Here is a 27,544-nt window from a genome sequence, read left to right on the forward strand (position 1 = left end):
ATATTTATTACGTGTGTATAATTATTAATGTAATGAATTACTTTATTTTTAAGATTTAAATATTTTTTGTAATATTTATTTAACACTAAGTAAAGTTTTATTTATATATTCATTGGTTAATTTTTCATTATTGCTATTTTATTTAAAAGAAAAAAAAGATTAGCCCATTGCCGAAAAATGTTTGACAGACGCCGAGGCCAATTTATTTTAGTTTTTTTGCAAAGGAAAACGAAAGGAAAATGTAAAAAAAAAATCACCAGTCCGTAAAAATTATTTATATATATATATATATATATATATACATATATATATATATATATATATATATATATATATATATATATATATATATATATATATATATATATATATATATATATATATATATATATATATATATATATATATATATATATATATATATATATATATATATATATATATATATATATATATATATATATATATATATATATATATATATATATATACAGTCAACTCCCGCTACAACGCGATCCGACTTACGCGAAATGGCTATAACACGAGTTTTTCAGGAGCAAGGAAATTTAGAGCTAAAGTGAATTTTTTCGCTCTCAACAATGAAAGGTGATGAAATATTGTGGCTCCTAGGCACGCTTTTTCATCTAAAGTTTGAAGATGGAAACAATAAGCGAAAGTTTGATAATTTAAGAAAAGGTAAAGATTCTTGATTCGCTTGAACAACTAGAAAGTGTGTCGAAGGTAGCACGACAATTAGGTATGGGGTAAACCTTGCATACGTATAATGAAAAGTCAAGAGAAGGCAACCCGTATAAGTCTGGGGGGTCCCAGAGGAGTTTTACCATAGATGTAAATGTTATAAAAGTAAATGCGAAGCTACTGTATTTAAAAATATATTAGAATGACGATCAGATTGCGCAGGTTAAAACATCATCGTCAATTTTTAAATTTAATTGTAACTTATTGTATCTACTGTATATTACTCTTACAATGCAGTGCTTTATTATTACTACATACTGTACGTACCGTACTGTTTTATTTTTATGTTTCTCTCTCCCAATGATCATTGATTTTGTGCATCGTAACAGTATTTTATGTTGAATAATGCAACTTTTTTAAAAATACGGTAAAAATTCAGCTCTTTATGTAAGAAAACGGTAATGTATAGTTAAAAAATGATCAAAAACAGTTTAAAAGGTGTTCAAATGTCTAAAATGATTGCGTATGTTAAGAAAAAGATCATATACACAACACTTTTCCACAACGCGAAATTTCGACTAACGCGAGGAGTCTTGGAACGCATCCTTTGCGTAAGTCGGAATCCGACTGTATATATATATATATATATATATATATATATATATATATATATATATATATGTTTTAAGCAGTAAGCAAATGCAAGTTCTCTTCTTTTTTTGCAAAAAATGTCAAAACGGGAGAGAAAGAAAAGAAAAGAAAAAAAAATCAAAAAAAAAAAAACAAAACATTTGTTTTCAGAAGCACTTACCTCGGACCAAAAAAGGTAGAGAAACACTGAAGAAGGAACAAGAAACTGCTTTCACTGCACTAACATTACACTAGCACGGAAACAACTTTTACAGAAATCAAAAGCCGTAAAAGCACTGCGAGTGGGCAAGTTTCGTATTTTTCGCAAGCCCACCGATTTCGCAAAAATTTAAACTTGGAGAAATATTTTTTTTTTTTTGAACTTTCATTTGTGTTCTGATGACATTTTCAAAATCACCATTACCTTCATTTTCATGAAAATTACGACTCGCGAAAATAAAACGTACATTTCTATTGAAAATTTCATAACTTCTGCTTGTTCTTAGTGGGAAAGCACAACAATACTATTTAACCACGGATTGTATGTAATTTGGCAATCTGCCAAGTAAAGACGATTCCATTTGAATGAATCTAGTAGGGGAGAAATTAAAATAACGATGGGATTTTGATGCAAGCGTTTTATAATGTCACTAGTGCCTTATTCATTTATTGCATTCTCAAAAATAAAATAAGCAAAAACAAAAAGCAGTTACCACGGAAACAACAAAAAGAAAATGAAATATTTTCATTTCGTTCAGGAACGTAAAAGCAAAATGGTAAGCTCAAAACTTCGTTGTGAATAAATAAATCAATTCATTTTTGCCGTGAGAATATAGATCGAATGTACTTTAGATTTAAAAAATGTTGCTGTGAGCAAATTTTCATTTTTACAAAAATAAGGCTAAATAACAGAGAGGCAAAAGTGCACATCTGAAACAAACTAACATCTCTGTAAACTAATAGACCCGTCCATTTCCGCCTATAAACCGGATATTATTAGCCTTTCCCTGTAATCGATGGTCAGACAGTATGATAACTGTGTAATATTTTCTCGTAAGTATTATAGAGCTTCTTTCTTAATTAAGGATGGCTTAAAATGAAATAGTTTTTGAGAGGCAATAGAAACTAGGCAATAGTGATTCCTAGTCGACAATCTAATTGGGGCAAACCTAACCAGGCAGAGCCTTAATACTGCGATCAGGACCTGCGTAGACTTCACAATGCTGCCTCGCTGCCTGGTTAGGCTTGCCCCAACTATAGACACGACACAAACCAAACCAATGACAACGAGTCAGCTATTCTACGAAGAACTAAACCCCAACACCCATTTTAAAAGGGTAAATCCCTTCTTTACCAAATGGGACAGATAAAAATTAGCATAAAAGTAAATCATCAATCAATTTCTAAACAAAACAATCAATTCGCGTATTATAAAATTATAAGAAACTTGATACCTTTCCATTTTCTACGAGATCCGTAACCATAACAATTACAGGTGAGTTTTCTTGCCACACCATCCGCCAGAAGTCATCGATTGTATTGTCCAAAGGTCCTGAAGTAGGAGAGCATAAACATTTGAATAAAAATCAGTTTTCCCATTTTCACCCAAGAAATTTTCAATAAATATGTTTATTTGACATGGATAAGAACTGCGATTCATAGAAAAATTTTCGCTGAGAAATTATTTATTTTCCACTAAGTTAGAAAAAAAACTCTAGCGTGTCTTTTTAATTTCCTAAGTATGCAATGATTGTAGTTGCATTATTAGGGTCTTATGCTTTAGTGGAACTCCTGATTTAAAGCAGCAAGTCTTTGATTCAGAAAACTCGAGCTCCATCTCCGGAGTGAGAAAAACCAATCTCTACGAGGGAGAGCAAAATTCGTTATAGCTGACAACCAAGGGGTTTCTTCCGCACACTGCAGTACAAAAGCAATGCTTCAAACGTTGATAAGATTTTCTTTTATAAAAAAAGCACAAAAATATCACCAACAAAAAAACGCAGGCCCTTTATTTCAAACAAGCGGTACCCGGCGGTTTTGCCCGTAGTACAAAATTAAGAGGTCATTTGGTTAGCCTGTATATTTGCAAATAATGGATGATGAATTTCTCGCAAATTTGCTATGTTCATTTGCTCGCCCACGTTATGATAGTTTGCTCGGTAAAATGTTCTTAAAAGTGGAATAGAAAAAAAATCGAATTTTCAAAAAATCGCTTCGAGGTGCTCACCCTCATGATACAAACTAATTCTGTGATAAATTTCATGAAAATCGGCCGAACGGTCTAGGCGCTATGCGCGTCACAGACATCCAGACAGAGATCCAGGCATTCAACTTTATTATTAGTAAAGATTTTCCATGTGGAGGTGAGGTTACGTACTGAATATTTATAACTTTATTTAGATGCAGAACTTCCTCCCCATGCGTAATAACTTCCATTAATGGTGCTAACCAGGGAACAACGCAAATCGTGTAATAATGGAAAAAAAAGTTATAAAATAGCTAGCGATGGAAAGAATATATTGAGTCATTTTTTGACCCAAAAATTATTTTCCCTCGTCCCCGTGTAATTCTGTCCTGTAAGGCTGTCGAAGTTTAAAGAAAAGCGCCAAATCTAAAAACTTGGCGAGAAATTGAAGGTACACACGATTTCACTGTCTGCTAGTTGCAGGACATTCATCTGCAAAGCGTGTGAAAGGTGTCATCCATTTCCTTCCGAAATTCGCGGAGTTTTGGAGACTTTTCTTCAAATTTCGACATACTTTAAGCCCTTGTATTTAGAGAACGGTGACACCAGGGCAAACAATTTATGCATCCAAAAACGTGTTTTACTATACTCTTTTGTTTGCTATTTATTTGGACTTCCTCATTTCAACACTGTCGTAAAAGGTTTCCTCGCAAGGCTTTACTCACGAAGATAGGGAGTTTCAGGAAAAAGGCTAGAACTAAATTATTTTATTTCAGTATAACATAAAATTGATTTTTTATGTATTTGCAGTTTTGTACATTTGCTAACGGGAGTGAGGACTTTCGCAAAGTAATTGTAATTAATTTATTGTTGACTGTAAATTAAAGTTTAATGCAAGATTAATAATGCATTTGAGTCTTATTTCTATTACTGTGGTGAAAGGCGAAAAAATATATTTTAAGTAATATTATTATGACTTTAACAACAATTTCAAGCCTTCAGAATTAGTCAATTGAAATTGCTGTTTACACTGTTTATTTTCGAATTGATGCTATTAATTGTGCTAAATGGAGCTCGAGGAAATTGACCATAAGGTAAATATTTGCTATGAAACTTTGCTACATGCTGTAAAAAAAAATTGTGTAACCTTACTCCATAAATACGGTAACAGCTTAGCTACCTCCACTGCTCTGGGGTAACTTAATTGATATAGCTGGAGTAAAGTTACACATCGCTTGTGGCAGGTTACACCATGGTAATGTAACTATAGCGTAACGTCTCATTCATTTCTGCGTAAGGTTACACCAGAATTGTCTGCATACATACAGAGAAATTGCTTGAAAGATTACACATAGGCAAAAATTAAGGTTTCATCAGACTTTCTTGAACGGGTACTCATTTTTAATTTTAAATAGACTAAAATTTTTAAGTTAACTATCCGATGGTTTAAATTAGCTAGATATATTAAATGATCAAGGAAAAAAAATCTTTCAATACGTTTTAAATTGAAAGCACAAAAATAAACTAGTAGGTTATAATGATTGTAATTTCTTTTGAATATTATATATATATTTTTTTTATCATCCTAGAAACTCTTTCTTTACACTTATTGTTTTTAATTATTCGTTTATGCAAGTCAGTCTTGTCAGACCGTTACGTATGACTCGAAGCCATACGTAACGGTGTGACAAGACTGACGCAAGAAATTAATTTTCCTCTCCACTCACTCGACATAACTTGTGTTCTCCAGTGGATCCCCGCTCATGTCGAAATCGAGGGAAATGAGTGTGCAGATGCCATAGCAAAGGAAGCACGTGACCAAGATCAACCTCTAACAGCCACCTTCACAGGCGTGAATGCTATTGCTAGGCGAAGGATCTACGATCAGCTTTTCAGCAAGGCAACAATCCCCGACCTTCACTGCCCAAGAAACCTCTCTTCTACAATAGCTAGGCTACGCACTGGACATTTCAAGGACATGAAGATATTACCAACTAATAATAAATCCTATCCCATCTGCAAGCACTGTCCCCATTTACAACTCACTCCTGATCATGTTTTTAAATGTCAGGCCATTATTCGCTCCCTCCTCCATCTTGGAGCACCACCAATTGGAATCCTGTACAGCCATCAGGCTCCAGAATTAGCAGGTCTTGTTATCAAGACTTTTGGAGACATCTAAAGATTTCGCACTCTGCACGTCATTAGACAAGACAACAACAACAGCAACATTCAACATTTATCAAGTTCATGCTTTTTCATCCCAACCATTATACACCAATTATTTATTTATTTTAACACACAAACAAGGCATTTTTCTTGCACTAAGAGAGGAAATACCCTGAGTGGTGTCAAAACCTACAACGTGCAAATCTCAGACAAATCGCAAAGCAGCAAGAGCTTTACCGCTCAGCCACCAAAGACCGGGTTTCCTTTCGCTGATAAGAGTTCACTTGCTCTGAGCCGATTCTGATCTTTACGCATGCGCTTTGAATTCTACTGAGACCATAGTGTAAGGTTTCTCCAACAATTTGAGTTTTTAAAACAATGATAGTACCGTGTAACCTTAACACATTTTTTTATAGTACACACGTTACAAAATATTAAAGAACCAGATTTTTTCCCTAGAGTTTGCAAGTTCTTAAACAGGCAGTTTTGCAAGCAATTTGTTTTTATACAACCCTCTTTTTAGATACAGTGAGTAGAGCATCAAAAATTCAAACTAGTTGGGACCATAAACAGTTCAGATTTTTCGAAAATTACCGAGGAAAAAAAACACCGTAAAGGAAAAAAGCACAATATGCTTGTCATACAATACGACACATAACGCTACGGTACATACTTACATTTCTAAACAGAATTTAGCAAAATTGAACTTACATTTGAATACTTAAAAGAAGGAAACGTTTCTTAAAACTTCATAAGAGAGAGTTAGGATTTAGGGCGTTTGGATTTTTCGACGTTCTACTGAATACAAGAATCAAGTTCCTAATAATTCTGACACAAATGTATGCAATTTGAGTTGTATATTATTGCCATACTACGTCGTTTTAATTCAAATAAATAATATTTTGTTTGAATAGTTTTATAGCATGCTAATTACATTTTAAAAACATGTTGTTTTTGAGCTCTACGAAAGCACATAAAATAATAATGCATGCTATTTAGTAAAAACTAAACTTTACCTTGTGTAACAATGTACTCCCGTGGTCTTCTGTAACCCTAAAAAATAAGTACTGCTTGTTAAAAGTTCCGAAAGCATTTTTTCTGAAATATAATTAAAATTGTTCATACGACTTTGCAATTTTGATCAGAAAAAAAAATTAAAATAAAAATAATAATAATTTTCTGAATACGTGCCTACTTACCATTCTTTCATTCGCACGATGTAGTTAAAAACCTATAAGCAACGTGAAAAAACACAAGACAAAGGAGTGTGCTAGATTAAGTTCTAATCATGGACGCATGGGGCTCACTTTCATGAATGCACTGTCTGAAATCACTATCAGTGCATTCAGAGAGATGTAGGGGAAGTAACAAAAACTGGGCGATATCCTTGTCGCTGGGATGTTGAAAACAGCGCCAATCAGCACCGATCATGAGCAGAATCGTCAATCAAATGAGCATTTTTTAGTAAGTTACCGCCCTAAGCCAGGGCTAAGGCAGAAATACTTAAAATACACCACCAGCTCAGTTATCCGAGGACTGCAGTTTCATGCTTTTTAGCACTCATCAGCCCGGAATAGGAATCACATGAGCTGGAGGCGAAAAACCTCTTAAGGGAGCCAAGAGAGCCAAACAAACTAGTAGCTAATGTAGAATTAGCATATAGACCGGGATCTGAAGGGGGTTGAGCATGCATGAAAAGGCTGACGCAATATTATTTCTGATTATTGTTACAGGCACGATGGTGATTATGAAACCACATGTCGTCGCCCCCCTGGGTGGTCGACAACCCCGGGGGAGGGGGGAAAGCACTGGGGGAGCCGTTTGCTGAAACACTCATAACTCGCCAACTATTTGAGATAAAACACTGAAAAAAGTGGCAATCGACGCCACAAAACAAGGGTTTCATAAAAGCTAAATATGATTATGGACCTATCTTTGTTGGTTTCCGAGTAAAATTACTGTTTCGCAAACAAGCAAAATTTTAGAATAAAATGCGCAAAACAAACTTTTTTTGACCAAAATAAATTCCAAATAAAAATTGTTTGATTTTTTTTTCAAATAAAGTCCTAAATATCATTATTCAGTTTGTTAAAACTATTTAAGTACTGTTAACGCGTTGAAAAACAAAATGACAGTAGCATGCTCGAACACGATTTGCAGTATAGTTCAGGATCGGAAGGGGGGTTTTGAGCATGCATGGAAGACCTGACGCAAAATTATTTCTGAGTATTGTTACAGCCACTATAGTGATTATGAAAACACATGTCGTCCCCCCCCCCCCCTCGGCGGTCGACATCCCCGGGGAAGGGGGAAAGCAGTAGGGGGAGCCGTTTGCTAAAACACTCATAACTCGCGAACTATTTGAAATAAAACACTGAAAAAAGTGGCAATGGACGCAACAAAACAAGGGCTTCATAAAAACTAGATATAACTATGATCATATCTTTGTTAGTTTGAGTAAAATTTTATTTTTCGCAAACAAGCAAAAATTTTGAAGAAAATACGCATTTTTTTTCTTCAAATTATCAAAATTATTTAACTGTTTAGGGAACCAATAAAATGTGAAATATCATTATCCAGTTTGTTTAAAATTACTTAATTACTATCAAAGCGTTGAAAAGTGAAATAAAATCAAGCTCAAAAAGCATTTGAGGTAATTCACAAAAAAAAAAAAAAAAAAAAAAAAAAAAAAAAAAAAAAAAAAAAAGCTTGCGGAATGTACCTTGAAGACTCGACATAAACCAAAGTAAATTTTGTGGCTCTCCTGTTTTGGCGGTTTTATTTCGTAATATTATCAAAACAATGTCCCAGTTAAGTAATTACTTAATTATTTAACCTTTAACGCATTATAGCTGCTTAGTATGGGTCACAATGGCATTTTTTAAAAAATTAAAACATGCAAGTTTGCAAGTACGAAGTAATTACGGAAAGGATAAACTATCAGGATAACCCTTTTGCAGATTTTACATCTGAGTTATGAAACATAGTGAGCGAGGCTATTGCCACATAAGCAGCATCAAAATTTCAGTGGAACGTTAAAGAAAATGTGAATAGTCTCTTATCCAGAGAAGTCCTGCAATAGCAATGTCTTCAATAGGACTGCAAAACAGCAAAAGAAAACCAAAAAAAAAAAAAACATTTAACCTGGGAAACGTTAGCTCAAAAGTGATATTAGTACAGCTAAAAATCAGTCCCATACAATAAGCCCAGTGCTAGGTCAGGTTCATCAGAATGGTTCACTGAAGCAAAGCGAGAAGATTTCGTGAATGTAATTGAAAATGATACTTCTTGCAGCAAAACTCTAAAAGAAGCACCTTATTTTAAGAACAAAGTTCAAGTTATCAATGGAATGACTCTGGTCCATAATGTCCCAAACACTACTTTCAAATGCAGCAAAGATTTTGCAGGTCTCCAAATAAAAAAAAAATAAAATTTTCTCTTCAATAGTCAAATTACACGAGTAGACCTTAAACACGATCGGTACATCCCACTGTCGTTTTCATAACTTAAAAACGAGAAGTTCAGGAAAGTCTCCTTCGCTTATGAAAAAAATCACTATGTACCAAACCAGTGGTATCGTGTCATAGCCATTCCTGAAAATAAAAAGAACCTTTAAAAGTACATTTCAGAGTATGTAATATGTAACATATCCGTTCCTGCATCCAATCAGCTTCTAGTGTCTGGTAACTCTGAAACCGAAAATGAATATTATTTAAAATCTGCGATTCAAGTAGTAAATTTCTCTGAAATGCCCTAGTCCAACCAGGACGAAGCACGCAACAGAATCTATCTTCATACATATGATTCAGTGCAAAATAGGGGAAAAAGTAACTAATAGTTTATAGATCAGAAACTAATGAATTCTTATTAGCAATCTTTGTTAAAGGACAGAGGTTGCCATTTCATGTGCTGGTGTTGTGGCAAGGAAAAGAGCTTTAGGATGGCATCTACCTTCAGGAGCACTTACGGAAAAAAACATCTAAAATTTTACAAGCTTTTGATGCATTTTCTGACTGCGATTCAACAAGTAAAATAGGAACAAAAAAGTATGCTTTCACTTTACCAAAAAAGTCGGAAACTGTTTTTTGTACACTAGAGTTATCATTAAAACAATATCTGAGTGCTTCAGAATTTCAACTGTTAGAAGCTGTATTATAAAAAAATTGTCAAGAAAATAGGTATTTCTTGCAAATGCAACCATTACACACAATAATTTCTTATCATTTCCATCAGAAATAAATATAATATCAGCTCTCTACCATGCTCCTGCAATTCTTTCCAACATGTGCTAAGAAGTATTGCTCTATTGTAGAAGTAGTACTATTGAATCAATTCCCCTGTACCTTAGCAGTGCCTTTAGATGTAACCAAGTTTGGGTTTCACTTGGATGAAAATAAAACAATAAAGCTACACACCTTATGATGTAGCCAGTGTTACCAGAGAGTTTAATTCCACTCTGCGCAGGCAAGAACTGTAAATATTCTTGTAAATGTTTTATTAATAATTCATCTTGCTGTAAATACTGTGCTATTAAGGCTAAAGCAAAAACCCATAAACTACAAAATACTCGGAAGAGAACGATTCAACAGAACAATTACAAGTCAACAAAAGAGAGTATGATCCAGCTTTCAGAATTTCTGATATATTAATGCTTTATGTATGCATATTGATATTCTGCAATTATTTTTTAATACGCATTATTTTACTAATTTTATTTAACTAGTTTTTTCAGAACTTTAGTCTATAATTTTATATTTATATTAGTTTTCATAAAAGCTCAAAGATGCTTCCAATTTTTTTTATATTTATTTAGAAAATATTATTTCTTGTATCATTGTTCTTTGTTGGGTAAATTATAGAAAATAATATTCTCAAAACAATACCCGCAATATTCCTTTTGTGCAAATTGAAAATATAAATTAATAGAAATAAATTAAAATTATATTTGATATGAAACTACTGTGGGCCTGGTTCCCTAGTTCCTCTCAAATTTAAAGCAGTATATAACAAAATTAAAGCCATAATTGAATACTTTGCAATTAGAATAAGTTTGTAAACTGAAGAATGAATAGTTCGGTCATAAGGATAATTAGACTATTTTTTTCCTCCTTAGCATACTGCCGTTTTGTTCAATGCGTTAACTTAGGCAGTGCTTGCTTTTTCTATTTCGCTTTTTAACGCTCACGTTAGTAATAATTAAATAGTTTTTTAAACAAACTGAATGATGAAGTTTCAGATTTTATTGATTCCCTAAACGGTTAAATAATTAAAAAAAAAACTTATTTTTTGAAAAAAAGCTTTTCGTATTTTATTCAAAATTTTTGCATGGCTGCTAAAAAAGGAATTTTACTTATAAACCAACAAAGATAAAACTATAAACATATTTAGGTTTTTCAAGCCCATGTTCTGTTGCATCTTTTGCCACATTTTTAATGCTTTACCTCCTACAGTTCGCGAGTTATGAGTGTTTTAGTAAACGCCGTCCCCTACTGCTTTCCCCCTCCCCCCGGGGATGTCGACCGCCGAGAGGGGGGGACATGTGTTTTCATAATCACTATTGTGGCTGCAGGGCCGGACTGGGTGGTTGACAGGGCGCGGGAAAGCAGGAGTTGAAGGGCGCCGACTGAGCCTCCATAATATTTAAGATTTAGTGCGGACTTTTTAAAGGGATAAAAAAAATCATTGAAAAGCATATAAAGCCCTTTTTTTGTTGCAGAAAATGTCCAAACGAGAAGTCATATTTTTTGCAAGTTCAAAAATAATAAGAGACCTGCCCCCTCCCCCCAAAGAGTGTTGGCACATCCCCTGAAATATTACAGATTACAGCCTATAAAGAGATCCTCCCTAAAAAAAAAAGACCACCAAAATACCTACTGAAAATTTGAATAACGCCGGGGGGGGGGGGGCGATTGCGGTGAAATAATTTCTAGTTTCGAAGAATAAGTTTTATTAGGTAACACCTCTTGCAGTGATACTTTTTTTTTTTTCACTGGTATCTGCTGTTGTTTTAAAACATGGTGTTGTCATTTTGTTGCATGAATTTGTCGATTCCTTAAGCTGACGAGGTTTTCTCCGTGCGATCAATATTCATGCCCAGGTTTGTTTACTTGTTTTTTTTCCTTTCTTTTTCGTTTTGTCCTTGCATATGCTAGTTTATCATTCTCGACAAAATGCTTCTGAAATTTAAAATTAAAAATATGTACATGACGTTTCAAACTATTGTCCGTTTTCAAAGACTATTAAAATATTTATATTATTAAAATATTTTTTTCCACTTTATTTAAGTTCAAAACTCAGTACAGCAATACAAAAAAGGAATTCAGTCATGAAGGGAAAACATGATTTTACAAATTGGGTAAATCAAGAAATATTATAATTTATCAAAAATAAACATTAATAAAGAGTAATTAAGATGAAGAATTTAGTGTGGATATAACATGAGACATGACACTAGTGATTAATTAATTTCAGTCCTCAATATCAAAAGATTATTCGAATTATGTTTACCTACTCATTTGTTCTGTACTTATAGTAGCTATACTATTGTTTTCTTTCTTTCTTTCTTTTTTTTTTTTTTTGCATCTCAAACGTCAAATTTGATATGAATTATGCATTTGTAATGAAATCGGCTTACGTATGCTATAAAGTAATAACTAATTTTCATGGTACCATGATAATGAGTTAAAATATAATGTTTTTTTCTTAATGTTTGCAATACATTTTTTTATAAGTAAAACATATGTAATATCTAGAGTCCTTAAAGTCTTTTTTTTTTTTTCAATCCTATATTTATTTATTTTTTAGTAACTAGATCATGTCATAGCAAATACCTTGGGGGAAGAAATATATTACAAGAAAATACAAGTAATCGAACTCTAACTCGTTCAGTGCACCTCATTGCCTCTTTGCAGTACGTAATAAATAATATAATTTTGATAACACCGAAACTATTGGGTAAAGATCGAAATTGAATTATTTGAGAAATCATTTTTTATACATGGATATACATTTAAAATTACTATTATTGTTTGTGACCATTATCTTTATCTTTACTAATAATAAAGCTCAAAGTCTCTCTGTCCACTCTGTCTGGATGTCTGGAATTCTGTGACGCGCATAGCGCCTAGACCGTTCGGCTGATTTTCATGAAACTTGGCACAAAGTTATTTTGTAGTATGGGGGTGTGCATATCAAAGCGATTTTTCGAAAATTCGATTTTGTTTTTCTTTTATTTCAATTTTAAGAACATTTTCCGGAGCAAAATTTTCATAAGATGGACGAGTAAATTACGAAATTATCATGACGTGGAATGGTAGAGCGAATGAACATAGCCAATTGGCGAGAAATTCGTCATCCATTATTTGTAAATATACAGGCGAACCGAATTACCTTTTAATTTTCAACTACGGGCAAAGCCGTGCGGGTGCCACTAGTAAGGAATAAATTAATTAGTTTGCTTAATTAATTTTTTTTAAACTTTTGCAATGAAACTCAAAGATTTCAGTGCAAAAGAACAAATAAATTTCTTGACCATGTCCAATTTTCCCCTTGCCTCCTTTTTTCATTTAAGAACTCCAAAAAATTTTTGAAGTAAAACTAAAATTACAAGATTTTTTGTTCCGCAGTGTAAGAAAACAAAGGGGTTTTTCGTGATGATATTTTTTCCTCCACATTCTTAGATCAGGATCTAATTTCTGAGAATTCGTTTCAGAAATTCTCGCTGTCCAAAGTGTTATATTTTTAAACTATATATATATAGCAAGCGAACATTTTAAACATTTCTATTCATTTTTATGGCATTATTGTTTTAAAGTTTCGAAAACTTTTTGAATGTAAAATTTTGTTTTTGAAAACTGACGCAACCTAGAAAGATGCGTCATAAAATGAACCAATCATATTTTAAAAAAGAGAGAGAATGAAAAAAAAAATAGTTCATGGACAGGCTTGTTCTTAATATTTTTTACTTTTTAAAACAATAGTTTTCAATTGATAACACAAGACACTTAAATTTTATCTTTCAACTTATCTAAGTACGTTGTTTTTTAACTATATGTACTGTCGGATATTTTGCAATACCATTTATTTGTCGTTTCGCAGCTCATAGATCATATTACATTTAATTATGAATCATAGATTGTAATTCTATAATTTAAGATTATACATGAAGGAAAATATTTTCGCAATAAAAAGAAAATGAAAACTGAAACGAGTAACCTACTGTTGAGAAGATCCTTCACTAAATGTATCCAATTTTGCTGCCGCTTCATAATTACTTGTTCACTAATGCTAAAATCTGATCCAAATGACTCTTCGATTCATGTAAGTAACAGCAATCGAACTCTGTCATCTAACTGGATAAAATTTATGATAGTTGTCCTTTTTTGTCCAATAGAAATCCGTTGCTACGAGTCCCCAAGCATCGAAGATCCTTATCCGTAAAAAGCATCTTAAAAGGAATCATTTAAAGCCATAAAACAAATGTGTGGTCTACATGTATACTCCCTTTTTTTCTGCTTACCATAGTTAGTCAAAAGCTCTTGTACAATACATCAATACAAGAATGCTTCGAAAGACCTTCATAAAATGCTTTAATGGTTAGAATCTTGTTCAGCTTTCAGCTTTTATTCTGTGAAATAAAAAAGTGATTTTAATTTTTTAGGCTTTTTTATACTATTCTGATATGTGAAAAACTAACTGCAGATAGAAAACGAATAAGGTTACTTCGATATTCCTCACATTACATTTCTAATATAGTCTTCCTTGAATCTTATTAATATTTGTAATAACAGTGGCGCACCTAGCATGTGTGACACTCGGAGCGGTAATAAATGATGTGCTCTCCCTCTAAAACGAAAAAAAAAATTTTTAAATTCTATGTAAACATGAAAATGTTACAATTTTCAGAAACTATTTGTGAAAAATAAAATTTTATGTGGGATAATATACAAAAGGCAAACAAAAACTATGAGTGCTTTTTATGTAACTTGCCCTTGACGCATGTGTGCGTCGAGAGATCAAAAAAGTAAGGGGGTCTGTGAAATTGTTGGCCCCGTAATTACTTTAAACGTATCTCACACACAGAGAGAGATAATAGGTTTTCAGTTTTTCGTTATAAGAGGTAACTACTAGGTCTAAGTATAGACAATATGAACCTAACTCTGAGTATAGTAGTATGTATTGATTCGATAGTGTGGGGTGGGAAATATTGGGATCCGGGCGGTCCCACCCCCCGTAAAATTTTCAAATTGTAGAAGTCTTAAAAATGCATTTCAGCTTCTTTTTTTTTTTTTAAAACTTGCATTCCACTTTGGGTGACACCCTCCAGACAGTAAACCCGAGGCGGACATCCCCCTCCCTCTTCGCGACGTCACTAGTAATAGCTTTGCGTTTTACTTATTAATATCATCGTTCTACATTCCTTCTTCAAACTCAAACTTCGCCTCGCTCATAATGAATTGTATTGTTTTATTAATTCAAAATTTCACAAATCAGCAGGATAGTGGGGGGGGGGGGGGGCGGTATCGAACTTAATCTGAGGGAAAACCCAAATTAAAAAACTTCCCAAAATGACATAAAGGCAGCATAAAATGTAAAAATATAATGATTTTATGCAGAATTTCAAATATTTATTTTTAAGCTAGTATTGTAGCTTACACAAGGGCAACAAGTCCTCACCGACAGGGCAATGACGAACTCCCTCCAAATGCTACTCAGCACCCCCCCCCCTCCCCTGAGAACGAACCCCCAAAATGAGATTTTTAAAATCTCTTAAGTTAACCCTTAGCAATTTCAATGCCGAAGGTTATGCCATGACCCCCATCCTTTGTGCACACCTCTGGATAAAAAGACAACCAAGGAATTAAACCCCGTTAAAAAAAAGTGGAATATGTTTTGAACACAAAGCTTGCCAACGGCAAAGATCTTGAACTTTTGTTATGATTTTAATTGACAAAACGAAAAATGTTTTAGCTTTAAAACTGTTCGGCATCTTTATTGTTTTGTCCAGTAATTCACCAAATGTACACCGGGGAGCCCTGCAGTACTCCTATAGGACCACTTCGAAAATTAACTTATTTTTTCTCAACTAATTTAGACTAATTATTTGTGAAACTTTTTTTTATTTTTTACAGAGCCTCTGCAGGATAAATAAAGGCTATTCAATGCAGATACACGACTCGTATTTATTTTTTACTGTCAGTTACAAGTCATACTTTTATTTTGGGAAGGGCGCCATGTGAAAATTAGTTCCAAAAAGGGCGCCTTGACTCAAAAAATCTAGGAATCACCGTACAGTCCTGTCCTAATAGTTTTTTTTTTTTTTTTTTTTTGTGAAGCGACAAAAAATGCGACATCTGTCATCGTGTTCATCCATCCACTAAAATATTGCTTTTATGCGGCTTATTACGACATTACACTATTTTTAATGTGCAGATTTCAAAAATTAACATTATTTGTCTTCTTATTACTTGCTTCTATTGCACTCATGATCGTTAGCAGAACAGGGAGTCATGCTATCCGCTCTTTTACGGCAACTTAAGTACAGTCCATAAATCGAACTCTTCTCGTATTCTTGACCATAGATATGTGCTGTCACTTTCACCCTCACATCCTTTTTTTATTGGGGAAACCCCATGGGTTGGCTTTTGTCCTCAGAACTGAAACTTGGAGCAAAAGATAAGCCACAAACGATGCCCTGGGAGCACCGTTTACGAAACGAGGGGGGACTAATTGCCTTTATGAGGATAATAAAAGGGAATGTTTATATAAATAAGAAGAACATTGCTTTTGCATGTGAAAATATTCACATGCAAAATCACTTCTTGGTTCCACATTATTTCCATTTTGCTAAAACATTGTTTTGGAAAATAAGAAAAGAACAGAAGGGCGCCTGTCGAGAGGGGCGCACCGGGAAAAGTCCCGGTCAAGTCTATGGCCAGTCCGGGCCTGTGTGGCTGTACAATAATCAGAAATAATTTTGCGTCAGGTCTTCCATGCATGCTCAAAACCCCCCTTCAGATCCTGAACTATACTACGAATAGTGTTCGAGCTTGCTACTGTCATTTTGTTTTTCAACGCGTTAACAGTACTTAAATAGTTTCAACAAACTGAATAATGATATTTAGGACCTTATTTGAAAAAAAAGTCAAACAATTTTGATTTGGAATTTATTTTGGTCAAAAAAAAGTTTGTTTTGCGCATTTTATTCAAAAATTTTGCTGGTTTGCGAAAAATGGAATTTTACTCAGAAACCAACAAAGATAGGTCCATAATTATATTTAGCTTTTATGAAGCCCTTGTTTTGTTGCGTCGATTGCCACTTTTTTTCAGTGTTTTATCTCAAATAGTTGGCGAGTTATGAGTGTTTTAGCAAACGGCTCCCCCCACTGCTTTCCCCCCTCCCCCGGGGTTGTCGACTACCCAGGGGGGGCGACGACATGTGGTTTCATAATCACAATCGTGCCTGTAACAATAATCAGAAATAATATTGCGTCAACCTTTCCATGTATGCTCAACCCCCTTCAGATCCTGGACTAATACCAGATGAGTGACCGCAGCAATGATGCGGTTCAACTCAAAGATTGACGGCAAAGCATGGTATTTTGTAGTAAGTTACCGCCCTAAGCCAGGGTTAAGTTCATAAGAGGTTTTTGCCATCAATCTTTGAGTTGAACCGCACCATTGCTGCGGTCACTCATCTGGTATGCTTAATTCTACATTAGCTACCAGTTTGTTTGGCTCTCTTGGCTCCCTTAAGAGGTTTTTCGCCTCCAGCTCACGTGATTCCTATTCCAGGCTGATGAGTGCTAAAAAGCACGAAACTGCAGTACTCAGATGGAATAACTGAGTTGGTGGTGTATTTTAAGTAATCAAATGAATAATTCATGAAAGTGGCGAATGTTGGCCCAACAACAGCAACCTTCTTTGGCAGCAACCAGTCTTTACCTGGTTTAGCTGTAACTAACCGTCTTTGTTTACTTCCTCAATTATTTCTTTCTTAATACACTAGATATCGGGAGTGAATTTGAGCGTGAAGTGAAAATAAAGTGAAAAGCATACGAGTGATTACAAAAAATGATTAAATATAATCTAATGTTGCAGTCTTTTTTCTAAAGTTCATACTCGTTTAAAAATATATATAAAATTAGCAGTAGGATACACTGCTTATATCTTACTGCTCATTACCTAACCTTTTACTCATTTTCGAATTGAGCCACACCATTCTTTGCGAAAATTCGCTGGTGTACTGAATTAGTTTGCTTTAGCTACCAGTTTGTTGCTAATCTCAGCTTTAATGAGAGAACACCTGCTTACATCATGAAATTACTTGACTCGAACAGCGAAGTGAAGTAAAGTGATAAATAAGTAATTGAAAAAAATAATATGTTATCTTAATTGTTTCAAGTTTTAAGAGTATAAACGTTAGACCCGGCGAAATGACAAACCGCTAACAGTTAAAATGGACGAAACAGTTCACTGAATGCAACTGCAGTGATATGAATGTCAAGTTATAACTATATAGATAGTTTTTATTATTCTTATTATATGTTTGAGCATAAGTTGATCCATGGAAAGCGTGTAAATAAATTTTTAGCTTAAAAAAGAGTAATAGCCGCACGCTCGCTCTCTCTCTCTATTTAATACAGCAGGAGTAATAATTATATAGCAGGAACTGCAAAATACTCTATCAGAGTATTTTGCATATCCTGCTATATAAAAAGGAAAAAATGATTGTGTTTTTTTCTTTTTTTAAATGTGAGATTTGATACTTTAAAAAGAAGAAAAAACGTATGAAAAACTGTACTCACATCCACATAACTGGCATTTATGTAGTCGGACTCATTTTTGCCTGATTGTAAGACCACTCGACAACGATCATCTGAAATAATAGACGAAAATTTAAAAAAATAAAAGAAATAACGCAAAAAGAAAAGAAAAAAAAAACAGAAAAAATATTCTGTTATAACTATTGCTTGCGCTCACAAATTTTTTTTTATTTTAATATATTTTTGGTTCACAACATGTGAATTCTCACCTCCGTGGCATGTCACACGTGACTGTTTATGCTGCTTAATAACTTGTTTAATTCAAAGTGTATACTTATTTATTTCTTATTAATTTCACAAGTGTCTCAAATACTAATTGTTTAAGTATATTTAATTTTTTAATATTGTGTTTTAGTTCGTTTGAATAGGACAAGGAGTCATGTCACACAATAAATTCTCACTTCCGTTACCTAAACAAAAAATGCCATTCCTCATTAACACGTGCCAGTAATGACGTCAAATTTTATTTTCCATGATACAAGGGAGCCCCCTTGTTTATTTTTTAGCCATAGTTGAAGCTGTGAGATTTTTGTTAAGAAACAAGATAGATTTTGCTTTAAAAACTTAGTGTGGTTATTCCAACTTCTCACCTCCGTGAACTTGAATTTCAAGGACGTAAATTAATGTAAAAAAAGAAATGAACATGTTTTCATATGCTTAACATGCGCAGATTGTAGCAACGAAGGGAAAAAAATCCACGAAAAATATATCTATTAGGCTTCTATTAATGGAAAATTCTGCACCTCCGTGACCGACCCTATCAATGTCATTATTATTAAGGTGATAAAAAATGATGGAGGAGAAACGCATCAACAATAGGCATTCTACCCAAATTATAAATTGCCAGTATATCCTCAAATTTGCTAAAATCTATTTTTAACATACATTTGAAACTTCTAATTAAGCTGTACTTTAATTAAGAAAGCTTATTATTATATTCCGACTACTCATTAAAATAGCTGATTGTTTGCACAATTTACAAAATTACTACTTTAACATTAAATTGGCCTCAATATTTAAACATTAAAAGTTTTTTCTTTTTTAAATTTCCGTGAACAATGCATTTTTTTATTTTATTTATGAGTAAAATAATTGGAACTTAGCTGGGCCATTGTTATTGCTACTTCTAGTAGGTAATACTTTCATGTAAGAATGAAAAAAAAGGAAAACAAAAGGTTTCGAAATTGAAAAATATTTGCGTTCAAAAGTTACGTTTTCTGGAGAATGTCCCTTAAATGGATTGTTTCGAGATAATCAAGTTTCAAGAAATTTGAACTAAACTGATTCCGTTATTAATTTAACATAATCATAACCGGAATAGAAATTTTCTTCAACGTTTAAGAAACGGAGAAGAAAAAAATGTCATTATACTATTTAGAAGTGGATACATCTCTCTCTAAGATAAATAAATACCTCTGTGCAGAACAGTAGATTAAGAAATAAACAACGTCAGAAAAAGCACAAATTCGCAGATTACTGAAGACACGTGTTTCGGTGTTACAGGGAACGCCTTTTTCAATGCAAAAAGAATGAGCTTATGGATGAAAAGACATCCGACAAAAGTCAAGAGCAGGTAAGCATACAGCTTAAAAGATAAAAATAGCGGATTAGCCAAACACCAATGAGAAAATTATAAACCAGTAAGGAACCAATAGGAATGCGACTAGAAAGCTCATTACTTTCTGCATTGAAAAAGGCTGTACGCCGAACGTCCTATAACGCCGAAACACGTGTCTGCAGTAATAAGCGAATTTGTGCGTTTCTGTCGTTGTCTATTTCTTAATCTACTGTTCTAAACAAAGGTATTTAATTATCTTATTTGTGGCTTAAACGGGCCTTACGTTTGCATTTTTCGTCTTTTTGCATTGTTGTGTCTTTGTTTTTCGTTTTCTGAATTTTGTTTAGTTGTATTTTGATAGTGGTTTTTCCCTTCATGTTTTCTTATTCATTCTGTTATTGTTTGATATTGTTTATTCTCATTTTTTTGGTTTTGTTTTGCTTTTAATTATGTCACAAATCAATAAGTTTTGCAATCTTCGGATTAAGAAATTTCGTCTTTTGAACCATTTAAAATTTCTTCAAGAGTGTAGGTGCAAGAAAATTATTCCGAAGTTTATCTCTTTGAAATGTAATTTACCACGTTCTGTCAAAATTGATCAAGTAATTTTTCGGTCGAAAATGGCTTTACCTCAGAACTTCGATTCGGAAGCATTTATCGTTTATTGAACGTGAACTTTATGATTTACATCTTTCGGTTTCAAATTCCATTTCCGACTTTGCCATTATTGACAGAAATTCTTGGTCTAGAACCATTTGTTCCTCTGATTAAAATCAAAATGTTTTGAAAAAGAAATTAGCTATGCGCTGTAAAACTTCTCATGTGATTCCTCCTGATAATTTACCCCTTGTTAATAAAAATGTTGTTGTTAATCTTTCTAGTGTTCCATTAAGCAATTCTCAAATTGAGGCTCTAAAATGTAATGATAATTTTGCTGTGAGTGTTAAACCTTCTTTTCCAAAGCTTATTGCTCCTGTTGAGAAAGCTTTTAAATTTAGTGCCTTAACTTCCTCTCAAAAAGATTCGGTTTGGCATCTTCTTCTAATATTGACTGTACTCGAAAATTTCTAAACCGGTATTTGCTAATACTGTTAGCCGTTCTGTTACAGACTTAATTTCTAATTCTGATCTGGTTGTTACCAAAGCTGGCAAGGGTAGCCAAATTGTTGAAAACTAATGCTTTGATTTCTTCTGGTAAATATGTCGAAATTTCTAAAGATCCTAGTGATAAAGAGTTAAAAACTATTTCATCTGCTGACAAGTCTGTTCAGTCAATTTCTTCAAATGTTAAACTCTCTGTTGTTCCATCTACTGCTAATTGTGCTAGATTTTATGCTTTATCCAAGGTGCATAAAGCTGGTATTCTTTTCAGGCCGATTGTTTCCAATATTGGTACGACTTCGTATAAACTTGCAAAATATTTAGTCTCTGTGTTTTCTCCTCTTAGGAGTCACAATTTATTTACTATTTAAAATTCTGTTGATTTTGTTTTAAAAAAAATCATTGATTCATTCCAAATGATTTTTTATGGCTCCTTTCGATGTTAACTCTTTATTTACGAACGTTCCCGGATTCATTGTTATGCCTTCGTAGAAGACTTTCTGAATTTCATTTCACTAATACGGAAATCGAGGATTTAATTTTCCTAACTCGTACCTGTCTTAAGCAATTGTAGAGGACTTATTATTTTTGCATATTCAGTCGAATTTGCATGTAATTTTACTTTATCCTGGAAAGATTAGCCACCGAGTGAGTGGCAACAGCAAAAACATTTATTTATAAGCGAGTCGCTTATTTTCTAGATTCTGTCTACTACTTGCATTCCTGCTGGTTGCAGGACGTCTATGCTTTTAAATTGTAAATAAAAGAGTTTTATTTTATACGCAAGTATTTTTCATATGTTCTCATGTTCGCGGCCAATCGACCTTCGCGACAGTGGTGACCTATTATAGGACTGAATGCGGACAACCAACGTGAGTGATTTTACATTTTGTTTGTCTTGGTTACTAGTAGTAACATGACTGAATCCAAAGTAGAGACTAGCGTTGATAGGATTGGTATGAAAATGCCGATTTTTTCGCCTTTAAATGTCAAACTGTATTTTGCTCAACTAGAAGCAAATTTTTCGATAGCAAATATAACGACTGAGCAAACGAAATATAGCCATTTAATTGCTTCTATTGATTCTGAATATTTAACTTATGTTTCGGAAATAGTTTATTCGCCGCCAGCGGAAAATCCGTATACTAAGTTAAAAGAAAAATTAATTGAACAGTTTGAGCATTCTGGAAAATAGGAAAATTAAAACCTTGTTACAAGACTTAACTCTAGGAGATAAAAAACCTTCACAGCTTTTGCATGATATGCGGGAATTAAGTAACCATAAACTGGATGATAGTTTTTTGAAAAATTTAGGGTTAAGTCACCTCTCCTTCAAATATGCAGGCTATTCTCGCAATTAGTGCTGAAAGTTTATCACAGTTAGCTCTTATGGCTGATAAAATCTCTGAAGTAGTGACTCTTCCGTCAGTATCGGTAGTGAATTCTCCCTCCTCTCAAGCTGAAAATTCTAGAATTTCTCGTTTGGAAAACCTAATTGAGGGTTTAACTGAGCAGGTTCAGAAATTATCTGTTCGCAGATCCCGGAGTAAAATTTGGAGGTTTCCTAAATCGCGGTCAAGAAGTAAAAGTTTTAATCGTAACTCGGGTAGTTCTGAAAATTGTTGCTGGTACCATAAGACTTTTTCGGAGAATGCAACAAAATGTAGACCCCCTTGTAGTTATAACCAGAAAAAAAACGAGTAAAGCTGTCAGTTGATGCGGCTTCAACCGTACAGAAATATTTAAATCGCCGACTTTTCATTAATGACGTAAATACAGGTTCAAGTTTCCTGGTTGATACAGGTAGTGATGTCAGCTGCGTGCCTCGATTTCATTTTAAAAGTCATAAAGTAAGCAATCTTGTTCTTTCCGCTGCGAATAACACAAATATTAAAACTTATGGCACAATATTGCTAGCGGTAGATTTTGGGTTACGAAGGAAATTCACATGGCATTTTATAGTTGCAGATGTCAGTAAACCAATAATTGGTGCTGATTTCTTGGAAAACTATGGCCTAATTGTTGACATTAAACGAAAATCTCTTATTGACCCACTTACATCGCTAACCTCAAATGGTCGTACTTTAAAATCTTCGATACCGGCAATAAAAAGTATTTCTGGAAGTTCTAAATTTCATAAATTGTTGTATGAATTTAAAATTATTACTCAGCCTGCTGCAGGGTTGCAAAGTGAAATGAAGCATAATACATTGCATTATATTCAAACAACTGGTCCCCCGGTGCGAGCGCGTCGTTTACACCCAGCTCAACTTAAAGTTGCGAAAAAGGAATTTGAGTACATGTTAGAGCGCGGCATTTGCAGACCTTCTCGTAGCAATTGGTCCAGCCCTCTACATATGGTTCCAAAAAAGTCCGGGGACTGGCGTCCAACTGGGGATTATAGAATGTTGAATAAAATAACGTGTCAGGATAGATACCCTGTTCCGTATTTAAAAGATTTTGCACAGCAACTTCATGGTGCAAAAATATTTTCTAAACTTGATTTGTTAAAAGCGTACCACCATATCCCGGTAAATCCGGAAGACGTATGCAAAACTGCTATTATAACTCCGTTCGGATTATTCGAATTTCCGCACATGAACTTCGGATTATCGGGGGCCAGTCAGACGTTCATGCGATTTATGCACGAAGTGGTACGTGGCCTTAATTTCTGCTTTGTATATTTGGATGATGTTTTGGTGGCTAGTGCAGATCAAAAAGAACATGAAAAACACCTCAGAATTCTTTTTCAACGTTTCAAAGATTACGGGATTAAAATTAATGTTGCAAAATGCGTATTTGGGGTATCACAGGTAGATTTTCTTGGGCATTCAATAAATGAATCTGGTTTTAAACCTTTGCCGGATCGCGTCAAAGCAATTTCAGAATTTAAACTGCCAAAAACAGTGAAGAGTTTGCGAGCTTTTCTTGGAATGTTGAATTTTTATCATAGTTTCTTGCCGAAAATTGCAGGCATACAAATTCCTTTAAATGAATATTTAAAAGGGAAAAATAAGAAAGCTAAAACTGAAATTAGTTTATCAGGAGAAGCGATTGCAGCTTTTAACAAATGTAAGGAATTGTTAGCTAGTGATACGCTTTTACATTATCCGTCAATAGATGCAAAATTAGCATTAATAACAGATTGTAGTGATGTTGCAATGGGTGCGGCTCTGCACGAAGTAACTCCCCAAGGTCTCAAACCGTTAGGTTTCTTTTCGCGTAAAATAACTTCAACGCAACAAAAGTATTCAACCTATGATCGGGAACTATTAGCGGTATATAGTACAATAATACATTTCACATATATGTTAGAAGCACGCCCATTTGTGATCTATACAGATCACAAGCCTCTCACTTTTGCGTTTAGTCAGAAAAACGATGCAAAAGCTTCCCCCCGGCGTTTACGCCAACTTGATTTCATTTCACAATTTTCTACTGACATTCGTTTCATCGAGGGAAAAGAAAATATCGTGGCAGATACGCTTTCACGAATCGAAGAAATTTCCATCCCCTCTACTGTTGACATGGAATCGTTAGCGAACGCACAGTTGGAAGATTCGGAGCTTTTAAAAAAATTGAATGACGCAAGTGAAAGCCTATCGCTGCAAATTAAAAAATTTCCGGTTCCGAATTCGGATAAATTTTTACTTTGTGATATTTCAACTTCAAACATTAGACCTATTGTTCCTGACTCTTTTCGTAAAAAAGTATTTGATTCGTATCATAATTTGTCTCATCCTTGTATACGCGCTACGACAAAATTAATAGCAGCAAAATATGTTTGGCTAGGTATGAAAGCAGACATAAAATTATATTGTCAGGCTTGTTTAGAATGTCAGCGAACTAAGGTTCACCGGCATACAAAATCCCCATATGGCAACTTCCCACTTCCTGACGGAAGATTCAAACATATTCATGTCGATTTGATAGGGCCCTTATCAATTTGTCGGGGATATACTTATTGCGTGACAATTGTTGATCGCTTTACGCGTTGGCCGGAGGTTACTCCGATAACAGATATATCCGCAGAAACTGTAGCTAAAGCTATATATTTTTCTTGGATTGCTCGTTTCGGTGTTCCTTCAGTCATTTCTAGTGACCAGGGCAGACAATTTGAATCCTCGCTCTTTAAGTCATTTGCAAATTTGTTTGGAATTAAACTAAGCAGAACGTCAGCTTATAATCCGAAATGCAATGGCATGATTGAAAGACTTCACCGTCCATTAAAACAAGCTATTAGTTGTGTTTCAAGTGCGGCATGGGTAGATGCCCTACTCTCAGTGCTTCTCGGATTGAGAACAGTCTACAGGGAAGATTTAGCGTCTTCAGTCGCCGAGTTCGTCTACGGTGAGACACTTCTTTTGCCTGGAGATTTCGTCATGGAATCGAAGCTACTGGTTCTGAGTCCGACTTTTCTGCAGCATCTGCAAGGGATAATTGGATCGCTTCGTCCGACCCCAGCGTCACGACATGGTATTCCTAGCGTTTTCATCCCCAAGGATTTGGACTCGTGTACCCACGTCTTATTGCGACATGACGCGGTGCGACGACCTCTTCAGCCGCAGTATGACGGACCCTTCCCTGTGGTGAAACGGATGGTCAAAGACTTTGTAATATCCGTGAAAGGTTCGGCTAAGACTGTTTCTATCGACAGGTTAAAGCCGGCATATTTACTTAACCAGGATTTGTGCCCGGATATTTCAACTCCGACTCCTGTTCCAGTGACGACGCGTTCTGGACGACAAGTTCGCTTTCCGGATAGATTCGTCTCTCCCTGACTGTTCGAGACTCAGAGGGGAGTATTGTAGAGGACTTATTATTTTTGCATATTCAGTCGAATTTGCATGTAATTTTACTTTATCCTAGAAAGATTAGCCACCGAGTGAGTGGCAACAGCAAAAACATTTATTTATAAGCGAGTCGCTTATTTTCTAGATTCTGTCTACTACTTGCATTCCTGCTGGTTGCAGGACGTCTATGTTTTTAAATTGTAAATAAGAGTTTTATTTTATACGCAAGTATTTTTCATATGTTCTCATGTTCGCGGCCAATCGACCTTCGCGACACAATGTTCTTTTGTTTTTAATGGGAAATTTTATATTATGTTAGATGGTCTGGCTATGGGAAACCCACTTAGCCCTATTCTTAGTGATATTTACATGCATTATTTTGAGGTTAAGCTGTTCCAAAAATTGCAGTTTCAATTTCATGTTCGGTATGTTGATGATTGTTTTGTTCTAATGAACTAGAATCAGTTTGAGAGAGATGAGGTTTTATCTATTTTAAACTCCATTGATCCTCATATTCAGTTTTCTTGTGAGAAAGAACGGAATAATTGCATTGCATTTCTTGATGTACTTGTTTCACGTACTGAAATTGGTTTTGAAACTACCGTTAATCTCAAACCTTTTGCTGTTTCTTTACCTCCTCATAGATTATCGTCTAATCCACCAAATGAAAAATATTCTGCTTTCAATTCTTTTGTGATCGCGCAATTAATATTTGTTCTTCATCGGAACTTCTTAAAGTGGAACCTTATTATCTTAAAACTGTGGCAATTGATAGACTATCCGTCAACTTTGATCGATTCCATTTATAAAAAACTTTCAAATAAATTCCAAACTAATGTTCTTAACCGAACCTTCAGCAGAAAGAATTCGGTTGTTTTGCCATTCTTTCCATCTGTAAGCTATCAGGGTGTTAAGATTCTAAAACGGTTCCAATTCCAGATGGTGTTCTCTCCTATTAATAAACTTTCATTCTCTTCTCTTAAAGATCCTATTCACTCTCTTAATTGTGGAATTTATGAAATTAATTGTAGTTGTAAACTTGCCTATATTGGACAGACTCGGCGTGCTTTAAAATTTTTCATGAAAGAGTATCAAAGCTACGTGAAAAAACAATTAAATAAGTCTAGTATTGCTCAACATTGTTGGGATTCGAATCACTGTTTCGATTTTAACTCTTATCAGATAATCCAAAAATGCCCCAATTCATCAGATCTTGACTTTTGGGAATCTGTCCATATCTTGAGGAACAGTTCTAACTTAGTAAATGATCTTAAAGCAGTTCCGTATATTTCGTATGTCTGGCTCCCATATCTTTAACACTGTCCTTTCCCCATCCATTTTTTTCCATTCATTTTTATCTATCTTGCTTAGTTTATTTTTAACTTTTTTGTCTTGGTTGACATTCCCCCCTTTCTTCTATTTATCTAAATTTTTACCTTTTCCAAAAAAATTTTGTTTTTCATTTATTTCATTTCTTGGTGTTTTTTCCTCTTCCATTCTGCTTTTCCTTTCTTGCGGTTCACGGTTATTGACATTTTCTTCTTGTTTAAGCTTTGGCTTAATCTTCGTCCAATTGAATTCTTTC

The 27,544-nt window shown here is 34.2% G+C and overlaps 1 protein-coding gene across 1 annotated transcript in view; it reads right to left on the minus strand.

Annotated features, from left to right (window-relative positions):
- Window positions 1–27,544, minus strand: part of LOC129220071 (receptor-type tyrosine-protein phosphatase T-like) — a 123,673-nt gene that overhangs the window by 27,713 nt on the left and 68,416 nt on the right. Inside the window, exons 33-35 of the mRNA XM_054854407.1 lie at window positions 18,490–18,560; window positions 6,700–6,736; window positions 2,784–2,881 (exon numbers count right to left, since the gene is read on the minus strand). Coding sequence (XP_054710382.1) covers window positions 2,784–2,881; window positions 6,700–6,736; window positions 18,490–18,560 — 206 coding nt within the window. The remainder of the gene's footprint in view (window positions 1–2,783; window positions 2,882–6,699; window positions 6,737–18,489; window positions 18,561–27,544) is intronic.

Source organism: Uloborus diversus, chromosome 4 (assembly GCF_026930045.1).
Source record: "Uloborus diversus isolate 005 chromosome 4, Udiv.v.3.1, whole genome shotgun sequence".
Classification (NCBI taxonomy): Eukaryota; Metazoa; Arthropoda; class Arachnida; order Araneae; family Uloboridae; genus Uloborus; species Uloborus diversus.